This window comes from Bufo gargarizans, chromosome 1 (genome assembly GCF_014858855.1).
Source record: "Bufo gargarizans isolate SCDJY-AF-19 chromosome 1, ASM1485885v1, whole genome shotgun sequence".
Taxonomy (NCBI): Eukaryota; Metazoa; Chordata; class Amphibia; order Anura; family Bufonidae; genus Bufo; species Bufo gargarizans.
Genome location: NC_058080.1, coordinates 741,470,181 through 741,492,900, shown reverse-complemented (window position 1 = coordinate 741,492,900; position 22,720 = coordinate 741,470,181). Strand labels below are relative to the sequence as shown.

The 22,720-nt window shown below is 44.5% G+C and overlaps 1 protein-coding gene and 1 long non-coding RNA gene across 2 annotated transcripts in view; both read left to right on the top strand.

Moving 5' to 3' along the window:
• The first annotated feature begins 5,635 nt into the window (after nt 1-5,635).
• On the top strand, nt 5,636-6,282 carry LOC122925008. Its single transcript, XR_006387479.1, has 3 exons — nt 5,636-5,650; nt 5,965-6,144; nt 6,228-6,282. It is a non-coding gene; the product is annotated as an uncharacterized LOC122925008 (long non-coding RNA).
• Nucleotides 6,283-7,674: 1,392 nt separating this feature from the next.
• LOC122930413 overlaps nt 7,675-22,720 on the top strand; it is a 47,940-nt gene continuing 32,894 nt past the window's right edge. Inside the window, exons 1-2 of the mRNA XM_044283798.1 lie at nt 7,675-7,735; nt 12,571-14,121. Coding sequence (XP_044139733.1) covers nt 7,675-7,735; nt 12,571-14,121 — 1,612 coding nt within the window. The remainder of the gene's footprint in view (nt 7,736-12,570; nt 14,122-22,720) is intronic.

Genomic DNA, 22,720 nt, shown 5'->3' with positions numbered 1-22,720 from the left:
ACTGGTAGGACCGGAAGAATTAATAATGAGCCCAAGTAAATAAAACAATTAAGTATCCCCTATAAAGGAGGGAATCACCCCAGCCCACTGTGTTACAAGGGTGGGATATTTGTGTGCTGCTGTTAGGACTAAGGGAAAACAAATTATTGTTAGAAATTAACGATTCCCTTACACCCTACCAGCAGCACATATGGGGAGATAGCAAGAAGAACACCTAGGGAGGGCCCTCATGCCTGGCAGAATTAAGTATAGTCTGCCCAAAGGCCGAGTATTCAGCTAATCTGGCATCCAATGTATAATGGGAGATAAATGTTGATTCAGAGCTCCAGGTACGGCCCTAGTAGAATGGGCCTTCAGAAACCCCGGAGAGTCCAGAGATTGGGAAACAAAGTATTCCCTAATAGCCTCCTTAATCCATCAACTGATGAATGGTTTAGATTCCTAACGGCCTTTAAACTTACCGGCATACAGGATTAGAAGATTTTCATTGTTCCTGAACTCCTTTGATCTATCCACATAGATCCGGAGACATCTCGAGTAGTCCAAAAGATGTCTAACAGGTTCCTTGGAGGAGGTAGCAGGTGTAGAAAGAACCAGGAGGGATATCACCTGCTTGATATTCTGTAACGAAGGAACTTTAGGCATAAAGTACGGGAGAAATCTTAGAAGGACCCGGTCTTGCAAAAAGATGTTATAGGGCTCTTGTGCTGAGAGAGCTTGAAGCTCAGAGACCCTCTTGGCCAAAGTCACTGCAAGGAGGAAAACGAGTTTCCATGTGACAAACTTGAAATCCACCTCCTCCAAAGGCTCAAAAGGGGGAGATGCTAACCCCCCTGAGAACTGATAAATCCCATTGAGGAATGGGTCTCAGTACTGTAGGCTTTAATCTTTCAGCTCCTTTAAGGAACCGTTTGATGAGCGGGTCCCGAGAAAAAGACCTGTTGAGGCAGGCTGAGATGGCTGAAACTTGAACGACTCTGAAAGCCCTTCTATTCTGGGAAGGTACTAATCAACCTGCAGGCTGTTAGGTTGAACTTGTGCAGATCTGAGCAGAGGTGAATTTCCCACGACACCAGGGTGTGCTGAGGGGGGAGCCTCCAATATTGCCCTCGACTCATTTGGGTGAGCTGGGTAAACTAGGATCTCTTCGGCCAAAACGGTATGATGGCTATCACCGAGGCCTGATCCTGACGTATTTTTATCAATACCCTCGGAATCATAGAAAACGGAGGGAAGATGTAAGCCAGCCTGAACCTCCAGGATATTGGCAGAGCATCTATCGCCAGGGGGTTGTCCTCCTTATAAAGGGAGCAAAACCCCTCCACCTTGGCGTTGAACCTTGTTGCCATAAGATCCACCTCTGGCATCCACCACTTGAGGACTATCTGCTTGAATATCTCTGAATGTAAAGACCACTCCACTGTTGGAAGACTGATCCGCTATCATATTGAGGGAGCCTCGAATGTGGATCGCAGATTAGTGGGAAAGGTTTGACTCTGCCCAATCCAGAATCACCCCGATTTCTGATAGGAGGGGAAGTGATCTTGTGCCTCCCTGCTTGTTGATGTAAAGTACCGCAGTCATATTGTCTGACTGGACTTTTGCAGCTTTTCCCCGGATCTGACGGGCGAAGTAAAGGAGGGCTAGCCAGATAGCTTGAATCAGAGATTGGATGAAAGAAGCCGCTCCTGAGAAGACCAGGTTCTGTGAACTGGAGAGTCGTCTAGGTGAGCGCCCCAGCCTACTTGGGATGCATCTGTTGTCAATATGATCCAGGTTGGCTTGGTCATAGACTTCCCGTCTAAAAGATGGCATCACAATCTGAGGGAGTTTAGCCCGGCAGGGCTGCCATTCCATTTGGAGAGGACCTCCGACTGTAGAGGGCGGAGATGCCATAGAGCCCAAGGGACTGCTTCCACAGACGCTAACACCCCAACATCTTCATGAGAGTCCGAATTGGGACTCGTCGAGGAACGGATAGGATCTCTGCCATGTTCTGTATCCGGGATCTTCTTTCTGGAGTCAACTAGAGAGACATTCCAACGGAGTCGATTATTAAGCCTAGATATCTTAGCGAAGTTGACGGGCTCATGTTCGATTTCTGCCAGTTGATGATCCAACCCAGGCGGAACAGAAAGGAGATTGCTACATGAAGATGGTGGGTTAGGACCGCTAGAGAAGAGGCTTTCAAAAGCCAAACGTCCATATAAGGAATGATGGTAAGTCCTTGAAGTCTTAAAGCCGCCACCACGGAAACCACCATTTTGGTAAAAGCGTGAGGGGCAAAAGAAAAGCCAAAAGGAAGGACAACAAACTAAAGGTGTCTGGTGACACCCGAAACCTGGACCGCGATCATGAGATATTTCCTGGAAGCAGGATGAATCAGGATGTGCAGATATGCATCTTTGAGGTCCAGGGTTGCCATTATTTCCCCAGGATTGAGAACGTGAACCACTGACCTGATGGTCTCCATACAAAACCTCACCTTCCTTATATACTGATTGAAATACCTCAGATCGATAATCATTCAGAGATCTCCTGATGTCTTGGGAAGCAGAAAAAACAATGAGTAGTTCCCTAAGCCCTGTTCCCCTGCCGGAACCTCCTCCAGAGCCCCCTTGTGGATGTAGTCCTGAATATAAGCCTCCAGAATGTAGAGACCTCGGTAGCAGCAATGGCTGTAGAAGCATATGCTGTGGCTGCCGTGTAACCTCTTTTCAGAGTGCACTCCGCTCTCCTGTCAAGGGGATCCTGCAGACTAGACCCATCGTGAGTGCGTCTGCACAATTTGGCAATAGCCATGTCCAACTTGGGAATGGAACCCCACGATTCCACCAAGGATTTAGCCATCGGGAACATGGTTCTAAATTTTTTGGTTAGAACCGGACCTTTCTCAGGTTTCTTCCACTCTGTACGCATGACAGAGAGGAGGGTCTCATCCGCTTTGAAGACACGTGGTGCCCGACTAGCGGGATCGGAAGGCTCCCCTGGGTCAACATCATGGTCCCCTGACCTGATGGACTTGAGTAGCTTTTGTGTCTTTTCTGGAGGAAAAAGACACGAGGTAAGCTCCTCCTCATCTGATGAGGAAGAAACTAAGGAGACCACAGAGGGTCTCTCCACCGGAGTAGAGGACTCCATAGGTGTCTGAGCAAGAGTAGGAAGCTTTTCATCAAGCAGGTTCATGACTCCCTTGATGGACCCATCCACATAGCTCTTCACCCATTGATACATGTCCTGCATGGTAGGTTCACCCGAAGGTTGGACCCTCGGACGGCAGCTGTCACACCTGGAGTAGGGATAACTATCCTCCAAAGGAGTACTACAATTGTAGCAGGATAAATGCTTCATCTTAGAAACCGACTTTCTGCTATCAGGATCCGGCAGAGAAGACATCATTGCGGGAAGAAAGACAAATAAAATATATGTATATTAAAAATAAATGTTATTAAGCAGAAAAGGTAAGAGGCAGACCGGAGGAAGCTGAAAAAAAAAGGCCAGACGAAGAATAAAGCACCAATAAGCAGAGAAAACACCAGCTTATAAGGACTCTAGGAGCAAGCTGAGAAGCATGTGCAACCAGAGATGGAGCTGGTGCACAATACTTCTATAAATAGGGAAGAGGCTGGACCCAGAGGAAAAAAATCCCCGCCCCAGGTGGGGAAAAAATAACCACTGTATAAACCTATAAACCGATGCTACCTAGCAGGGCAAGGAATAACAAAAAATCCTCCCAACAGGAGTAAAAAAAGGAAATGACAATCATAATATCCCCGGCAAATGTAAAACACGCCGCGAGGAAAACCCGGAAGTGACATCAGAGGCCACTCCGAGGCCACTTCCGGAAGATGGCGGCGCCTAATGGCTGTGGAAAACTGGACCGAGGACGCCACGAGAGACGCGAAACAGCAGGTAAGCTCCCGGTGAAGGACTGGGCAAAAAGCCCGGAAGAAATATATCCCCAAGGGGAAAAAAACTAGGGGCTAAAACCCCTAGGTACCCGGGAAAAGAGAAAGATGCCCTAGAAAAAGGGGGTCACCGCCAGATATATCACTCCCATGGTGTGGCAGTTGATAAAATCACGTATGAAATAGACATATCCTGTTGTATCATTAGTAAAGGAATTGCCCGGTGCTATGAAGTCATAAAACCTACAGTTACCACATCTAAAGCAGCCCTTGATGGGGGTTCTCCAGCCAAGTACGCGGTCTTTCGGGTGGGATAAAATGACTGTGTACGAGATGATCCCTCAGATTTGCACCCATCCTATATGTCACTGCTGGTCGGGGGCCTATGACATCAGCCAGATCGGAGTCCATCAGTAGAATTCCCCAATGACAACTTAAGATGTCTCTCACCTCCGTTGCTGCTGAGTCAAAGGTCCCTATCACCCTCATCGTATTAGGTGTATTCTGTTCCTGTGCTCGCTGGTATGCTACCTGTAGTATTTTGTCAGGATAGCTTCGTGCCTGGAATCTCTCCCTAAGGTCTTTGGCCTGAAGTCTAAATTCCGTTTGTTCAGAACATTTGCTTCTTAACCTCAGGTACTGTCCCGTGGGTATCCCGCGTTTAAGTGGGGCTGGGTGGTTACATTTTATATGCTGTACTGCCCCCCTTCAAATACCTCTTCCCATTTTTATCCACTCTATTGCTGATCGCCGCCCCCTGCACTGATCAGTGACCTTAACACAGCCTCTTTTCTACCTCTTCTCTCCAGAGCTTAGCTTCTCCCACTCATTCACTAGCTCCTCTCCTTACACTGATCACATGATGGTGATGTCATCACAGGTCCTTCCCCACCTCTTCTCTGCTCCACTGCTGAACCGCCCCATGTACTGATCACATGACAGTGAGGTCACCCCAGGTCCTTCACCACCCCTTCTCCTCTCCACAGCTCAGCCCCGCCCCCTGCACTGATCACATGACGGTGACCTCACCTCAGGTCCTTCAGCTCTGGCAGTGCAGCAGATACTGGGCAGGTCCTGGTCGGTAGTCAGGGCTCTTGTTCTCTCTGGTATCAGCCATTCCTCCAGCCTGCAGGTAAGATGAGCTGTGAGGAGACAGTGTGGTGGAGAGCTCAGACATGTCACCTCTGGAGATTCTCCTCCATTACACACAAGGAATCCTTATCCTCTCCTCAGCTTAGTATGATGGGGGGAGGAGTAGTGGGGATAGTGGGGGTTGTCATCATTCGCTGGCCCCTGACTGTCCTGGTGAGGGGCCCCTGCATCTAGGAGGAGAATGATTGGAGCGGGGCCCGGCCTGAGCTCAGCTCTCTCCAGTCTCTTCTCTAGGAGCTCTGGACACAGCTGAGCACAGGTCAGAGGTGGGACCTGCATCTATCAGACATTTATCTCCTGTGGAGCCACCAAAGATCTCCATGTTGGGGCCCCTGGAATACATGTGGTGGGGGCTCTGAGACGCGGGGCCCCTCCAGGCTCAGGAAGTGCGGTTCTGGAGGTGACATCTGGTCTTGTCCCCTGGATGATTTCCTCTCCTCTTCTCATAAAGGAGCCTTCAGTACTAGAAGCCTCCAGCTCCTCCAGTTCTCTCCTCTTCTCCTGAATGACCACCAAGGATGGACAGGAAGGAGATCAGCAGAAGAATATTAGACCTCACCTTGGAGATCATCTCCCTGCTGAGCGGAGAGGTAAACTTTTCTAGATTTCTCTCCTCTTTATTGTATTCTGTAACAAGTCAGACATCAGGAAGGAGAATCCATCATAGGAAGTGATAGGAAGAGTCCAGGGTCCTGGAGAATGGCCTCCAGACCTTCCAAGTGATGGAGAACCTGAAGATCAGCCCCCAATATGGTGAGTGATGTATCATGGGACCAGTGACCAATAGTCATGTTGTAGGAGCCATGAGAAGGTAAGTAGGCACGTTGTACCAGGAGGAGAGGGCCGGAGGAGAGCACATGGCCCCGGAAGGGTAAATTCCCTAAGTGTCTCTCTCCATCCACAGGAGTACACAATAGTGAAGAAGACATCAGGGGACTGTGTGACTCCCATCATCCATCTCCAGGAGTCAGGAGGGCGGAGCAGGACCCCTCCCCCCATCACAGAGCCTCCCCCTCACCCCTTGCTACATGAGCAGAAGGTCCTAGAACTCACCCACAAGATGATGGAGCTGCTGAATGGAGAGGTGACACTGCTGGGAATGCTGGGAAATTCTCCAGTAACAGCACTGGAGGGGTCTGGGTGATGACGGTGTCATTGTGTTGTCAGGTTCCTATAAGGTGTCAGGATGTCACTGTCTATTTCTCCATGGAGGAGTGGGAGTATATAGAAGGACACAAGGACCTGTACAAGGAGGCCATGATGGAGGAGCACCAGCCTCTTATATCACAAGGTAAGAGCCGTCATGTGCAGTGTATACACGTGTGTGCAGTGACATGTAATGGATGAGCACCAGCCTCTTATATCACAGGGTAAGAGCCGTCATGTGCAGTGTATACACGTGTGTGCAGTGACATGTAATGGATGAGCACCAGCCTCTTATATCACAGGGTAAGAGCCGTCATGTGCAGTGTATACACGTGTGTGCAGTGACAGGTAATGGAGGGGCACCAGCCTCTTATATCACAAGGTAAGAGCCGTCATGTGCAGTGTATACACGTGTGTGCAGTGACATGTAATGGAGGAGCACCAACCTCTTGTATCACAAGGTAAGAGCCGTCATGTGCAGTGTATACACGTGTGTGCAGTGACATGTAATGGAGGAGCACCAGCCTCTTATATCACAGGGTAAGAGCCGTCATGTGCAGTGTATACACGTGTGTGCAGTGACATGTAATGGAGGAGCACCAGCCTCTTATATCACAAGGTAAGAGCCGTCATGTGCAGTGTATACATGTGTGTGCAGTGACATGTAATGGAGGAGCACCAGCCTCTTATATCACAGGGTAAGAGCCGTCATGTGCAGTGTGTACACGTGTGTGCAGTGACATGTAATGGAGGAGCACCAGCCTCTTATATCACAAGGTAAGAGCCGTCATGTGCAGTGTATACACGTGTGTGCAGTGACATGTAAAGGAGGAGTCTCACAATTTTTTCTCTTCTTAAATGACATCCTATCCTATTTACAACAAGGCACATGAGGGCACCTGCCTATGGTGTCATGAAGGGGGGGGGGGCATCAGTTTACAGCAAAAATAAATGATTTATGTTAATTCTTTTTGGAAGTTTTTAGACGAATCATCACACTTTCTCATGTTCCTCATTCCTGGACAGGGAAACGAGACCTGGAGGGGGATATAGATGTAGAGCTTTCTCCGACACCTCGGAGCCTGGTGGAGAGGACACTGGGAGTAGTTGTTTTGCCTGATCTATAGACAGATCTACAGGAGGCCATGTATTCAGTCACTGTGTGCTTGTGTCTCCACAGATGGATCCAGGAGGAGAAATCCACCAGAGAGATGTCCCCGTCCTCTGTATTCCCAGGACTGTCCAGAGGAGAAGGTCCCAGAGAACCCTCAGGTAGATGGAGCTGAGCCCTGTACACATCTATATAGGGGGGTCCTGCAGTCATAGAGGGGTCATAGATGGTGGGGGTCTCTTATGTGGATCTGTTAGATCTCCCACCTGTCTGCTGTATTGTACTGAATTGTTACAGATGACAAATCAGGGGGAAGATCTGACTGATATTAAAGTGGAGGATGAAGAAGAGCGGATGATGGGTGATCCCCCGTGTAAGAGTGAGGTGGAGGAGGACATTCCAGGAGATGTCACCACAGGTATGGAATCATGAATGGAGAAACTGAATGCCAAGGTTTATTCTGGTCACATTCTGCTTGAGGACACATCACCACTAAGGCCATTCTTTGGCTATAGAGGTGCGTGTGACCCCGTCTGCCTGAGTTTATGGGACGGTTTTCAACTGATACAACAGGCTAGGACTGACGGTCAGAAAAGTCTAAAAAGCTGCACATCCCCTTTAGATTATGGTTACATTAGTTGCGGCCAGGATCGCCAGGGCATCGCAGTATAGAGGTGATTTATACAAATAAGTGGGGTCGCAATGCGAGTCATGTATGTGCTGTTACTGCAACCCCTGAATCCCCCAAAATCTGTTGGATTTTCTTTAAATTTAGGGATTGCAGACATTTGAGTCTGCTGGAGACAGGCCTTTAACAGGTATATTCCAATGCAGGCCTGCAGGTGGCAGTACATTGGAATATACTGAATTTTCAGTTTAGCAATGTACCAATTTTTTTCCGTCGCTTCACCTCCCAACAACAATTAAATAAAAAGTGATTCAAAAAGTCATTCACGCCCCAGAATTGTATCAAAAAGTGCTACAGATTGCCCCTCAAATAAAATGATCCCAAACACAGCTCCATAGACATAACTCTAAAGAAGTTATTGAGGTCAGTAAATGGCGATTAAAATATAAAAAAAGTTACGGCTTCGGGAATGCAGGGAGTAAAAAACAACAAAAATTTAAAATCACAAGGTCTTGAAGGTGTTAAGATTTGTTTTTTTATCTGCTTATTTCCAGATTATACATTTTCTATTTTTCCGTTGACACAGCGCATGTTTTATGCGGGAGTTTATTTTTTATTGCCACTATTTTGGCTACCTCTACTGTATTGTATCATTTTTAAACATTTTTGGGGATCCTGCTGTGGAGCAACACACTATCCCAACTGCTGGTGTGATATCTGAGGAGCCATCGCATACGATAGTCGGTCACCCCTAATAGCGATACGAGGACACCAACAGCTCAGTGATATGTGCAGGACATCCTGCCACTACATGTGTTCCTCTCATGGCTGGGCTGACAGCTGCTGGTGCGATGATCGGGGGAGTCACCCCTAGTAGTGATATGAGGACACTAACAGCTCAATGATATCTTGTATCCAGGCTAGAGGCCGTATCTCATCTTGTATCCAGGCTAGAGGCTGTATCTCATCTTGTATCCAGGCTAGATGCCGTATCTCATCTTGTATCCAGGCTAGAGGCCGTATCTCATTGTGTATCCTAGCTATAGGCAGTATCTCTTCGTGTATCAAGGCTAGAAGCCGTATCTCATCTTGTATCCAGGCTAGAGGCCGTATCTCATCTTGGATCCAGACTAAAGGTCTTATCTCATCTTGGATCCAGGCTAGAGGCCGTATCTCATCTTTTACATTTCTGGCTAAATGTTTTTAGCTTTTTTTTTTTAAGCCAAGTGACCATTCTGCTGGTGATTAGCATGAATCATGACCAATGCCTAGAGTGGCTAAACGGACAGGCCCAGCTTTCCTACTCCCTAACTGCTCTTTCTAGTTAGGGTACATTCACATCACCGTTTAGCTTTCAGTTCTTCTGATCGGTCTGAAGAAGAGAGAAAAAAAAAAACTGGTTCCTGTAAAAAAACAAAAAACATCCTGTTGCATCAGTTATGCATAGGATTGCATAGGATCTGTTTTTTTTACAGGATACAGTGAAAACGGATCCTGTTGCCTCAGTTGACATCTTTTTGAGCTATTTCCATCTGATATCCATTTTTTTAGATGGAAACGAAAGTACAGCATGCAGTTTTTTCCTGTGTAAACACATTTTTTTTTTTTTTTTTCTGTCTCTCTTCTGACCAATCAGAAGAGCGGAAAGCTGAGCGGTGATGTGAATGCACCCTAAGACAGATATCTGGGTGAAATCTAGACTCCCTCAAACCTTTTTCCCCTGGTCCTGTCACAGCAGATATACACTTTCTAGATATACAGTCGTGGCCAAAAGTTTTGAGAATGACACAAATATTAGTTTTCACAAAGTTTGCTGCTAAACGAGCCACTTAGTTATTACTTTTTCCTTATGGCACGGTGCTCCATCGTGCTGGAAAATGCATTGTTCTTCACCAAACTGTTGTTGGATTGTTGGAAGAAGTTGCTGTTGGAGGGTGTTTTGGTGCCATTCTTTAGTCATGGCTGTGTTTTTGGGCAAAATTGTGAGCAAGCCCACTCCCTTGGATGAGAAGCAACCCCACACATGAATGATCTCAGGATGCTTTACTGTTGGTATGACACAGGACTGATGGTAGCGCTCACCTTTTCTTTCTGGACAAGCCTTTTTCCTGATGCCCCGAACAATCGGAAAGAGGCTTAATCAGAGAATATGACTTTGCCCCAGTCCTCAGCAGTCCATTCACCATATTTTCTGCAGAAGATCAATCTGTCCCTGATGTTTTTTTTGGAGAGAAGTGGCTTCTTTGCTGCCCTTCTTGACACCAGGCCATCTTCCAAAAGTCTTCGCCTCACTGTGCGTGCAGATGCGCTCACACCTGCCTGCTGCCATTCCTGAGCAAGCGCTGCACTGGTGGCACTCCGATCCCGCAGCCGAATCCTCTTTAGGAGACGATCCTGGCGCTTGCTGGACTTTCTTGGACGCCCTGAACCCTTATTAACAAGAATTGAACCTCTTTCCTTGAAGTGCTTGATGATCCTATAAATTGTTGATTGAGGTGCAATCTTAGTAGCCACAATATCCTTGCCTGTGAAGCCATTTTTATGCAACGCAATGATGGCTGCACGCATTTCTTTGCAGGTCACCATGGTTAACAATGGAAGAACAATCATTTCAAACATCACCCTCCTTTTAACAGGTCAAGTCTGCCATTTTAACCCAATCAGCCTGACATAATGATCTCTAGCCTTGTGCTCGTCAACATTCTCACCTGAGTTAACAAGACGATTACTGAAATGATCTCAGCAGGTCCTTTAATGACAGCAATGAAATGCAGTGGAAAGTTTTTTGGGGGATTAAGTAAATTTTCATGGCAGAGAAGGACTATGCAATTCATCTGATCCCTCTTCATAACATTCTGGAGTACATGCAAATTGCTATTATAAAAACTTAAGCAGCAACTTTTCCAATTTCCAATATTTACGTAATTCTCTAAACTTTTGGCCACAACTGTATATTGTGGTTACTATTGTTAGGTCCCTCTTAGGCTGTGTTTACGTCTCTGGTAGGCAGCTCGAGACCCGTTTATTTTATAAAAGCATTATCTAAAAGATAGGCAATCCTCACCTTATACATCATATTATGGCAAATTCTTGCCAGTCATCATAAACTGTAAATATTACATGTACGTATATTAGTTACATGATTGAATTGAAAATGGATCCCTACATGGCTTAAATCCTGCTCATAGACCCCACCACGGACTGGTATTAACTGACCCAATCCACCTTTCTGGTACAGTAGAAACATTTCCTGGCTTAAAAAGTACTATCACAATATGATCGGCTTCTTCATGGTGATAGGAACACAGTGCAGGGATGGGGGAGCCACCTTTATTTCATGCATAGGCAGTTAAATAGTCATGTCCATGATTACACCTCCGACAAGTGCTTTAGCTCGTGGCACATTATAAGGGCCCACTTCACACTGCACAATTTGTGTGTGTAGACAACGTGCCAAAACTACAGTGGCAGCTGCGAGGTGTCTGCCTCTGATTCTTTTCAGTTCGCAAGGCTGGCTGTTTTAAAGCTACGACCATGCCATGAAGGCGGATGCTGCTTGAACCTGCGGTGGATGTCCCCTCGCAGCTAAGCCGAGAGTGGGTCTGTGGCTTTTGAAATGAACAACAGTGGCAGAATCCACAGCAGTTTCTGCCATGGAGTACGCAGCGGAGCATCAAAATTCTCAGTGTGGACATACCCTAACTGTACACTGTGGCCATGATCAGATTGTACAAAGCACCATTAAAGTGGATCTCTCACTACATTTAACAATAAAAACTGCGTGTCGTATTAAATAGATCTCTTAGACCTGATGAGGCCAGTGTACTTACATTGAAACTTCATGTCAGAATGGCTGATATTAAAATGAGTATTTTATTTTGGCAAAGTCCAGCTCGGAAGTGAGAGCACTGTGTCCTGTATTCATGAGCTATACTCCTTCCCTTTCCAACGATGGCTTAATTGACGAGGTCCTTTCAGTGTACCTTCTCAGCTGCTGCTATCTCAAACATACTTCGTACAAACTGCAGTAAAATAAAGCAGCAGAAGGAATTCCGCACTGACACTACTGCTGGAAGACTGGCTCTCTCTCACTAAATAGCCAGAGAGACTTCAGCTTGTACTGAGCCGTCTGACATATGTGCAGCAACAGGGTAGGAGGTGCTCTGTGAATTAAGCTCTAGGTGGACATTATGACATGGATTCTTCTAGTGAGTACACTAACGTCAACAGATCTAAGATTTATTTAGTGATGAATCACGTTTTGATTGCGGAATGTGGTGACCGATCCTTTTACGTGAACTTGTATTAAAGTTATGTCCAACTGATGTAGAAGGACAAAATGTGTTGTCAGAATACAGGACTAGCTGTCAGACATGGTTGGACTTTTCACATTTTTGAGTTTTATCAAGTTTTGATTTACTGTATGGACTTTTGTCAGGAAGTTATGGGAAGCATTATAAGGATGGAATCGCACATGCAAATTTTTTAGACAAAGCCAAGAATGGATTTAAAATGAATGTCTTATGCTTCTCCTTCCCGCTGGATCTACTCCTAGTCTAATAGCAATGTTATGTTTGTCTGCTCTGTAGTTTGGGAAAAAACAATTTCAATTTTTATCTTAACAGGAAATTCCAGTAAGAATTCTGAGGGAAACTTCATGTTATTACTAGATTATAAAGTAGAAGCTGAAGATATCACGCAGTGCTCCTCAGGAGAAAACCTCATTAACTTTAATGGACATCCAGGATTTCTCAGTACAGTTCTATCCTATAATCCCCCTGATCATGAGGAACCTTCTCCTAACAAATCACAGATTGTTATCACAAGTACCGGGCAGAAAGGGGATGAAAGGTTTGAATGTGGTAAAGAGTTGCCAAAAGGCTCAGGTCTTTCTACGCACAGAAGAATTCCAACAGGGGAAAAGCCATACTCCTGTTCACAATGTGGAAAATATTTTACATATAAATCCCAGCTTGTTAGACATGAAAGAAGGCACACAGGAGAGAAGCCATTTTCCTGTTCAGATTGTGGGAAGTGTTTTACAAGGAAATCAATTCTTGATGCACATGAGAGAAGCCACACAGGTGAGAAGCTGTTTTCATGTCACGACTGTGGAAAATGTTTTACACGGAAATCGTATCTTGTTGCACATAAGAAAAGTCACACAGGGGAAAAACCATATTCATGTCCAGAATGTGGAAAATATTTTGCACAAAGATCAAGTCTTTTTAAGCATCGGAGATTTCACACAGGGCAGAAACCATATTCATGTTCAGAATGTGGAAAATGTTTTACAGAAAAATACAATCTTGTTACACATGAGAGAATTCACACTGGAGAGAAGCTATATTCATGTTCGGAATGTGGGAAATGTTTTACACAAAAATCAAGTCTTGTTAAACATCAGAGATTTCACACAGGAGAGAAGCCATATTCATGTTCAGAATGTGGGAAATGTTTTACACAAAAATCAAATCTTCTTACACATCAGAGAATTCACAAAGGAAAGACGCTGTTTTCATGTTCTGAATGTATGAAATGTTTTACGCAAAAATCAGATCTTGTTACACATGAAAGAATTCATATAGAAGAGAAGCCGTATTCATGTTCAGAATGTGGGAAATGTTTTCTATTTAAATCTCATCTTCTTATACATGAGAGGCGTCACACAGGAGAGAAGCCATATTCATGTTCACAATGTGGGAAATGTTTTACAAGGAAATCATATCTTGTTACACATGAGAGAAGTCACAAAGGAGAGAAGCCATACTTCTGTTCGGAATGTGGGAAAGGTTTTCTATTTAAATCTCAGCTTGTTATACATCAGAGAAGTCACACAGGAGAGAAGCCATATTCATGTTTAGAATGTGGGAAATGTTTTATACGGAAATCATATCTTGTTAAACATCAGAGTGTTCACACAGGGGAAAAACCGTATTCGTGTCCAGAATGTGGTAAATGTTTTAGACAAAAATCAGACCTTGTTACACATGAGAGACATCACACAGGAGAGAAGCCATTTTCATGTTCAGAATGTGATAAATGTTTTACACGGAAATCATATCTTGTAAAACATCAGAGAAGTCATACAGGAGAGAAGCCATATTGTTGTTCAGAATGTGGGAAGTGCTTTTCAGATACATTAAAACTTGTTAAACATTTTAGAATTCACACAGGTGAGAAACCAATTTAACATATTAGGTTTAGAGATGAGTAAATATCTCAAAATTACTTTTGAGCTGATCAGAATTAGATTTGGGTCCAAATAAATTCTACCTGCAACTAAAGTGCTCTGATTGCCTGGAAAAGTCTCTTTTTCTGTGTGTGTCTGTCTCTCTTCTCCTTGATTGTTCCAAATTAACTGACAACGTTCAAATTCATTACAGACAGAGGTTTTGGTAACATTCAAGATGAACTTCTGAATTTTAGAATTAATAAGCTTATGTCTAATGAGATTAATTATGGACCTTAAACAGCCAATAAGAGGGTTTATTTTCGGGTGGAATTATTCTGGATCTCCCAGACAACTAATTTATTTTTCTCTGAGGTCAACTGTGGAAGGAGGAAGAAAAGAAGGGCCTTGTTTAGTTCTGTCAGGGAAATCATCCTGATGCCGTTGGAAAATAATTTAGGTAGAGGTTCAGGCCTCCCAGTCTGCCAGATGGTTCCCAGTTAGATGCAGCATGCTGACTACTTGAGGAACAGACACTGTGTGATGTTCAAACGTGCCTAATAAACGCTCATAGAAAACATCTGTGACAGATACCACACCTCGTGCCCGCTTGACGCGAGCTCACGAGACGCAGTATGATCATTTGTTACCAAAGCGTGGCGTTATGCCCTCCAGAGGAGCAGGTAAGGTCAGCTTGGTACAATTTACACAGACACCTCCTGTCCACGCGGGCACAGAGAGGCAATAAGCTGAGAGACCCTTTTTTTATTTTATTTTTTATTACTGCCGCCATGAAACAGCGCCTTCTCAGCCCGCGGGAAATCTGCCACCAGCTTCTCGTTTGATATAAGCCCGCGCTGCTAACGGGATTATATAGGGTAAGAAACCAACCCGCGGTAGCTTATAACTAGGCCGAAACACAGACGTGGGGATTTGTGATCGAGATACAAGACAGCACAAGATTAAATTAGATATTTAATCGCCTTAAGGGTGCACTAGATATAAAAATCACTGAAGAAAGTGCACCAAACGGATAGGCCACTGACTATACTAGCTGGTCATACAAGCAGATATTAAAAGCTGAGACTTTAGCCAATATATTCCAGTCAGTAAGATATCGGAGCCCATCATGCACCACGTCACGGTCCTCAGCATGGCAAGAGGTCCTACCACTGCGCTAACTATGGTGTGAACACGGTCTGAAGGTGATGAAATCCAGCTCACAGCCAAGCTTCCACACAACCACATAGCAGGACAACTAATGCAATGTGAACAAAGCAAGACTGTAAGCCACACCCATATCAGACCATGTGATGGAGGTTTCCAGGTGCAAAAGAATGTTCAATTGCCAGATGAAGGCACATTCAATACTTATAAAACAAAATCACAGACATATAGTGGCCACTATAAGTCTGTGATTTTGCACTAGATATAACACTATCATACAGAGTATATACAGCGGTCTGAGGTTACAGATACAGGTGATATAGGTATAACAGGGTTAAGCAGAGCAAAAGTCAGTTACCAGGTAGATTAAAGTTCTTTTGGGTTATGAGGGTGGAATAGTCCTTGGCTGCAGTCACGTGGGGGGCATGATGACAGCTGGTTCCCGGTCTCTCCAAACACATTGGCACGATGTGCCCCCTTCAGAAAAGACACCGCCCGCTGGCTTGCATGGGCTTATGACCTGTAGCCGGCCACTCTCCTTCCCGTCTATGGGTAGGGTCCACTCCTCCTTCTCTGGTGCTGGCAGAAAATGACCCATAAAACCCCTTAGGGCTCATAGCCCCAGACCAGCATGTTGCAGGAAGATGGTTCCGTGCCCAATTGATCCGCCTGGGTTCCGGTTACAACTAGAGTCCAAGCATGGAACCATTTTTTGGTTTCTGTGGGGAGATATGTATATCTCCCTTCCCGGGCATCCTAGCATCAAGCCAGGACCATGTGGATGTTTGGCTTTGCCCCAGGATTGCAAAAGGATAACCGAATTATGTCTGGGATGACGAGACGATTCATAATTCCTTATGAAATGTAAGTGCCAACATGTCTGGGAGGTATCATTGATCCTGGGAAAGGCTGAGACCTCCTGCTGGGGGTTTTCCTGCAGGATTAGCTTGCTTCCAACCTGGCTAGTTGAGGTGTGACTTTATCCACCTGGGGCCTCCTTGAAGCCTGGACCCCTGGGGCTTCCTCCGTTGCTAGCTAACAGCAGATGGCTGGGGGGTGAGAACATATTTTGCATGTACACTGACTGTGTACATGCCAAAAGGTGAATCAAATGACAATCAGGGCTGCCAGTAATGATAATCCATATTCCTGACAACATCCTAGCAGAATACTGAGTTACTGAGCCAATCATCAGTCTTACAAAAAGGACCTATAGAAGCATATGGCACAAAACACATTATGACTTCAGCTTCTTAGAAAAGTGCAAGCTTCTACTTTTTGTGATGAGACTTGACCATCAGAACTGCTTGCCTCAGCCAAAACTTTAAGTTCCATAAGCTGCTTTAACTACCACAGAGGTACAAAATGTATACAAAATGGGGGATGAGAACAGAGAATTTAGCCAAATTGTCCTCACCTCAACACTTTCAAAGTAGTGAAGATGAATTGTCCCCATGAACCTTGCTTCTTATCACTATTCACACCTCCACCCACACGGCAGGAGAGTCCAGAGTGACATGGGGAGAAGTAACAAAGCTCCATGTAATAGTTTTATAATGTACAGTACAGACCAAAAGTTTGGACACACCTTCTCATTCAAAGAGTTTTCTTTATTTTCATGACTATGAAAATTGTAGATTCACACTGAAGGCATCAAAAATATGAATTAACACATGTGGAATTATATACATAACAAACAAGTGTGAAACAACTGAAAATATGTCATATTCTAGGTTCTTCAAAGTAGCCACCTTTTGCTTTGATTACTGCTTTGCACACTCTTGGCATTCTCTTGATGAGCTTCAAGAGGTAGTCACCTGAAATGGTTTTCACTTCACAGGTGTGCCCTGTCAGGTTTAATAAGTGGGATTTCTTGCCTTATAAATGGGATTGGGACCATCAGTTGCGTTGTGGAGAAGTCAGGTGGATGCACAGCTGATAGTCCTACTGAATAGACTGTTAGAATTTGTATTATGGCAAGAAAAAGGCAGCTAAGTAAAGAAAAACAAGTGGCCATCATTACTTTAAGAAATGAAGGTCAGTCAGTCCGAAAAATTAGGAAAACTTTAAAAGTGTCCCCAAGTGCAGTCACAAAAACCATCAAGCACTACAAAGAAACTGGCTCACATGTGGACCGCCCCAGGAAAGGAAGACCAAGAGTCACCTCTGCTGTGGAGGATAAGTTCAACCGAGTCACCCGCCTCAGAAATCGCAGGTTAACAGCAGCTCAGATTAGAGACCAGGTCAATGCCACACAGAGTTCTAGCAGCAGACACATGTCTAGAACAACTGTTAAGAGGAGACTGTGTGAATCAGGCCTTCATGGTAGAATATCTGCTAGGAAACCACTGCTAAGAACAGGCAACAAGCAGAAGAGACTTGTTTGGGCTAAAGAACACAAGGAATGGACATTAGACCAGTGGAAATCTGTGCTTTGGTCTGATGATTCCAAATTTGAGATCTTTGGTTCCAACCACCATGTCTTTGTGCGACGCAGAAAAGGTGAACGGATGGACTCTACATGCCTGGTTCCCACCGTGAAGCATGGAGGAGGAGGTGTGATGGTGCTTTGCTGGTGACACTGTTGGGGATTTATTCAAAATTGAAGGCATACTGAACCAGCATGGCTACCACAGCATCTTGCAGCGGCATGCTATTCCATCCGGTTTGCATTTAGTTGGACCATCATTTATTTTTCAACAGGACAATGACCCCAAACACACCTCCAGGCTGTGTAAGGGCTATTTGACCATGAAGGAGAGTGATGGGTTGCTGCGCCAGATGACCCGGCCTCCACAGTCACTGGACCTGAACCCAATCGAGATGGTTTGGGGTGAGCGCGACCGCAGAGTGAAGGCAAAAGGGCCAACAAGTGCTAAGCATCTCTGGGAACTCCTTCAAGACTGTTGGAAGACCATTTCAGGTGACTACCTTTTGAAGCTCATCAAGAGAATGCCAAGAGTGTGCAAAGCAGTAATCAAAGCAAAAGGTGGCTACTTTGAAGAACCTAGAATATGACATATTTTCAGTTGTTTCACCCTTTTTTGTTATGTATATAATTCCACATGTGTTAATTCATAGTTTTGATGCCTTCAGTGTGAATCTACAATTTTCATAGTCATGAAAATAAAGAAAACTCTTTGAATGAGAAGGTGTGTCCAAACTTTTGGTCTGTACTGTACGTCATCTGTATTTTTTGCGGATCAGTTTTTTGATGACCACAAAATACTGAAAAAGTCATACGGTCGTGTGCAAGAGGCCTAACCCTCTTGTGCGGAGACAGTGATATTGTTGTCATGATGACTATATCACTGATTTATCTGACCTTATCTGTAATAACCCTATATGTACATTCCTAAAGTTTAAGGGTTGTTTTATGCAGATCCAGCAGGCTTTTCTGGCTGGGAACAGCCTGCCTGGATCAGTAAATACTAGTCGCTACCGTGCGCTGCCTAAATACTGTTTGGCCTCATTCACTATTATGGGGACCAGCAGAGATCTGGCCACAACCTGGCAAATATGTTGAGGAGCGGGCGGACAAATATCGCTGCACGCAGAAGTTTATGCCCGCTTCCACGTTTGCCAGGTAGTGGCCAAATCTCCACCAGTCCCCATTATAGTGAATGGGGCTGGATGGTATCTTGGCAGCGCACAGTAGTGCCCACTATTCACAGATCCAGCAGGCTGTTCCTGATTTAGTGCAGATGTGAAACAGGCCTAATGGTAAACGTATCTAGATACTGGAACTGAGTGATATAAAGATTGTGATAAAGCAGTTTTTTTCTTTAGATCTGAAGATAATCACTACAAGCCTTCTTTTGTCTAGTGTTCCAAATTAATGAATAGAGAAAATCTGCTTACCAAAAATTTCTTTCCTTGAATCCAAGGCAGCACACACAAAATCGGTCAACACGGGCATTCATTGATCCCTGGATATGGATTGCTGATATTTCTTTCATATTTCAGTGAGCCCAAGCCATTATTTACTTGCAATGACAACTTAGTAGAATAGAAGGAGTTCCGCCTTGTCTATTAATGTAGCTCAATGCAGACACATTGTCTGTCTAGACTACTAAAAACTGATCAGTATTTGAGAACCTCCTGAAACTGACGGAGAGCTAGGTATATAGCTCTCAACTCTCTCAAGTTGTAAGAAAGCTGTCTCTCTTGAGGAGACGATCTCCTCAGTGTGTTCAGATGTGCCCCCCATCCTGTGGCAGAGGCATGTGTAGTCACGGTTACTGGAGCGGTTGGCATAATTCACTTGCCCCTAGTCAAGTTTAGTTGCCGAAGCCACCAAGCGAGGTCTCTCTTTGTTTCTGGACTGACAATCATTTGGCGATCCAGTCCTATTGGATGTCAATTCCATGCTTCAAGAATGTCAGCTTGTAACATTTGAATGTGTGCCATAGCCCAGGGCACTGCCTGGTTGAGGTTAGACTTTGTGGGACTTTCAGAAGTCTGGCGATGGGACTTTAGGAATCTCATTTCCCTCCTGATCTTCCGAACATGATCCTGCAAGAGCCTGAGCCTCATGGACTTTAAATCTAACTGGAATCCTAGTTAGCACTTATTTTTGTTGATTAATCTGGTGTGGTAAGAGTAACATCCGAAATGAGAAGCCCTCTTTAGGGAGCTTTAATAAGCCAGTCATCTAAGTACAGAAATACCTTCCATTCAAAGGATGCTGCTAGTTTAGTGAACACCCTGGGTCCTGATGTTACGCCAAAAGGAAGGCATGTAAATTGATAATGAAAAACAGTACAGTGAAGACCAACTGCCACTGTGAGAAGACTGAATCGGCTGGCAGGATGGGCAGATGGAGACAATGTCAAAGTGGCAAAGTCGCCATGCTAAATAATATTGATGACTGAGTGAATATTCTCCATTCTGAACTGCTTTTTGCAAATACAATTGATGAGGAAGGTGCCCAGCCTCCATTTCCCTTAAGACTTACTGCAAAAACTCTTGAGCACACTCCTGAATACCTCTGGGCAACTGGGACTGAATGAAAGCTTCTATATGAGGCTTTGCCATAATGTTGAACAAGAAACAACTTGGAGGAAAGTCTTTTAGTTTCAGATAATATTCTTTCTGAACCAAAGATCTTATCTAGGAGTCTACAGTAGTTTCCACCTAGCTTGAGGAATCAGTTCAGTAATCTTGATTCTATGTGCACATGAAGCCTGGCATCATAAACTAGTTGGTTTATTGCCTCCAAACCCCTTCTTCTTGAAGCTTGGTGAGTCAGATCTCCTATTTCTAAACCTTCTCTGCTGGGACCCTGTCTGATTTGAGCCTTTGGGTGGTCTTTTGGACCGGTAATGAAAGGAGTGAAATCTAGGTTTAGAGGCCGACTGCGGAAAAGAGACTCCTTTCTTTTCATTAATAGACTATAATATAACTTTTGAATCACAAGAGCTATTGCAAATCTGATGGTGGCAAATGATTTCTAAGAAATTTCTGGTCTTCTTTGATATGTTGCATAACTCACTGCCCATTGGAAAAAGTTGCACTTGATCCAAAATGGCGGCTTTCAAGATGGCAGCCATCTTCCAGGCATAGCCTAAAAGTTAGGCCCCTTCAATCACTACTTGCTGGGGTATTCAGATATTTAATTTTCACTTTTGTTTCTGAAATAAAAGGGTGTCCTGAGACTTCTGACTCACCCTGTACAATAATCACTGCAGTGACAGAAAAGGGACTCAAACTGTTAATTTTGGTTCCAAGTTCACAGTCTTTTATGGTCTGAAACCAATTAACTGTTTATTATATGAAAACACTATAAAAAAAAAACAGTTAATCGATTTCACGTTGCAGCAAATATTAACCAATCACGATTACAATGGTTAATTTTATGAACCTAATTGAATTGCGGTTTAATATAATTAGTCATATAAGCAGAAGAAAATGGGTCTTTGTTCTGTTATCTTTTTCACTCCTGGACCCCTCCGTTGGATGGTACAGAGCTGGTAAATTCTTGTTTCATCTGCTATTCTGCTAAAAAAAAAGACGAACTAGGGTAAACTCTACAGCTAGGATCAAGGGCATAGCTTTAGGGGAAGCAGCTGATTTGGGGCCCAAACTCAGAAGGGGCCCACCCAGGAGGAGGATAACAGATTTTATTATCTAGGCCCCCTCAACAATTATTATTATAAAATGACATCATATACAGAGAGACTGTAGGAAACGGACGAAGCAGCTGCTTGGCCTCGTCTGAGAGAGCGATCTTGGCTAACCACAGGAGTGGGGGATGCACGTGACAAGAGGGTTGCGAAGAAGTTTCTGGCGGGGGGCCCAGTTAAAAAATTTGCTGTGTGGCCCAGTCAATTTAAATTAAGCCACTGGCTAGGATGCCCTTATAGCCTCTACTTGAAAATTGGTAACATTTTGTAGTCCAGAATATCCCACTTTTGTTTCCAATTACCATCCTCTAAGAACAATAGCAGTTGGACATGGTCAGTACTTCACCCCTGCTAAGAGGGATGGGGAACTTTCCTCCTCTTCATGCCATTCCAAAACCCATCCCTAACCTTACTATGGTTTACCTTGCGGCCTGTTTTAACACTACAGGTATCCTCAGACTCTGATAATAGCAATGCATAATGTAATGTTGATAGAAACTTTCTTCTTACCTGGAATCATGATGGTGGTCCATCAGTCTGGTGACCCAGAGGGCTATCCTCTTACACACTTTTAAGCACATAGGCACAATGCAAATGAAATTCTTCAACACTTGTACAGTCATTGCTCCAGTAGTGGAAACACAGCCTTGCTTGCACTGCTACTCAGAGTAGTGTTGCAGGTGCGATACAGTTAGGTTTGGCCCTTTCAATCAAGCTGCGGGGGAGCGTCTCAGCTTTAGGGACAACTTGTCACAGGTGCAGAACTCTGCTTAATAAGACGAATCAATTCTTACAAATCGATTCACTCATCTCTACTAAAGATCCTAGCTCTTTGGATTCTGTCAAAAAGAGATCAGAAGCAAAAGGTTCATGTTTTTCACAGTAATCTTATTTAAAACTTGATAATAAGTTCAGGGTCTGAGAGAACCATCCAGCCCCAGCCAGAGGAATGAAGGAGAATTGCGAATAACACCTCTCTCAATGTTTCCCTTAATGTAATCCGACAAAGGGTTAAGTATATCGATGTGACAACGGATACACATGGTGTTGTAAAGTAGAAGTTCCAGGCAGAAGATGTTACCGCAAGTAAGGAACACAGGAACAGTTTGTTTCTGACAGAGAACATCTTCACTTAGGATTGACTCTTCAATCGACCCTCAACACTGGAGTTCCGACTAGACTGGATACATCCTGACATAATAACCCTTGACACTGCAGTATAGACATGAATTGCTGCCACATCTGTGCTGGTGCTCCTCGAGCTTATGTCAGGAACCCCCCAGGAGAGCACGGAGAAGAGGGGAGCAAAGG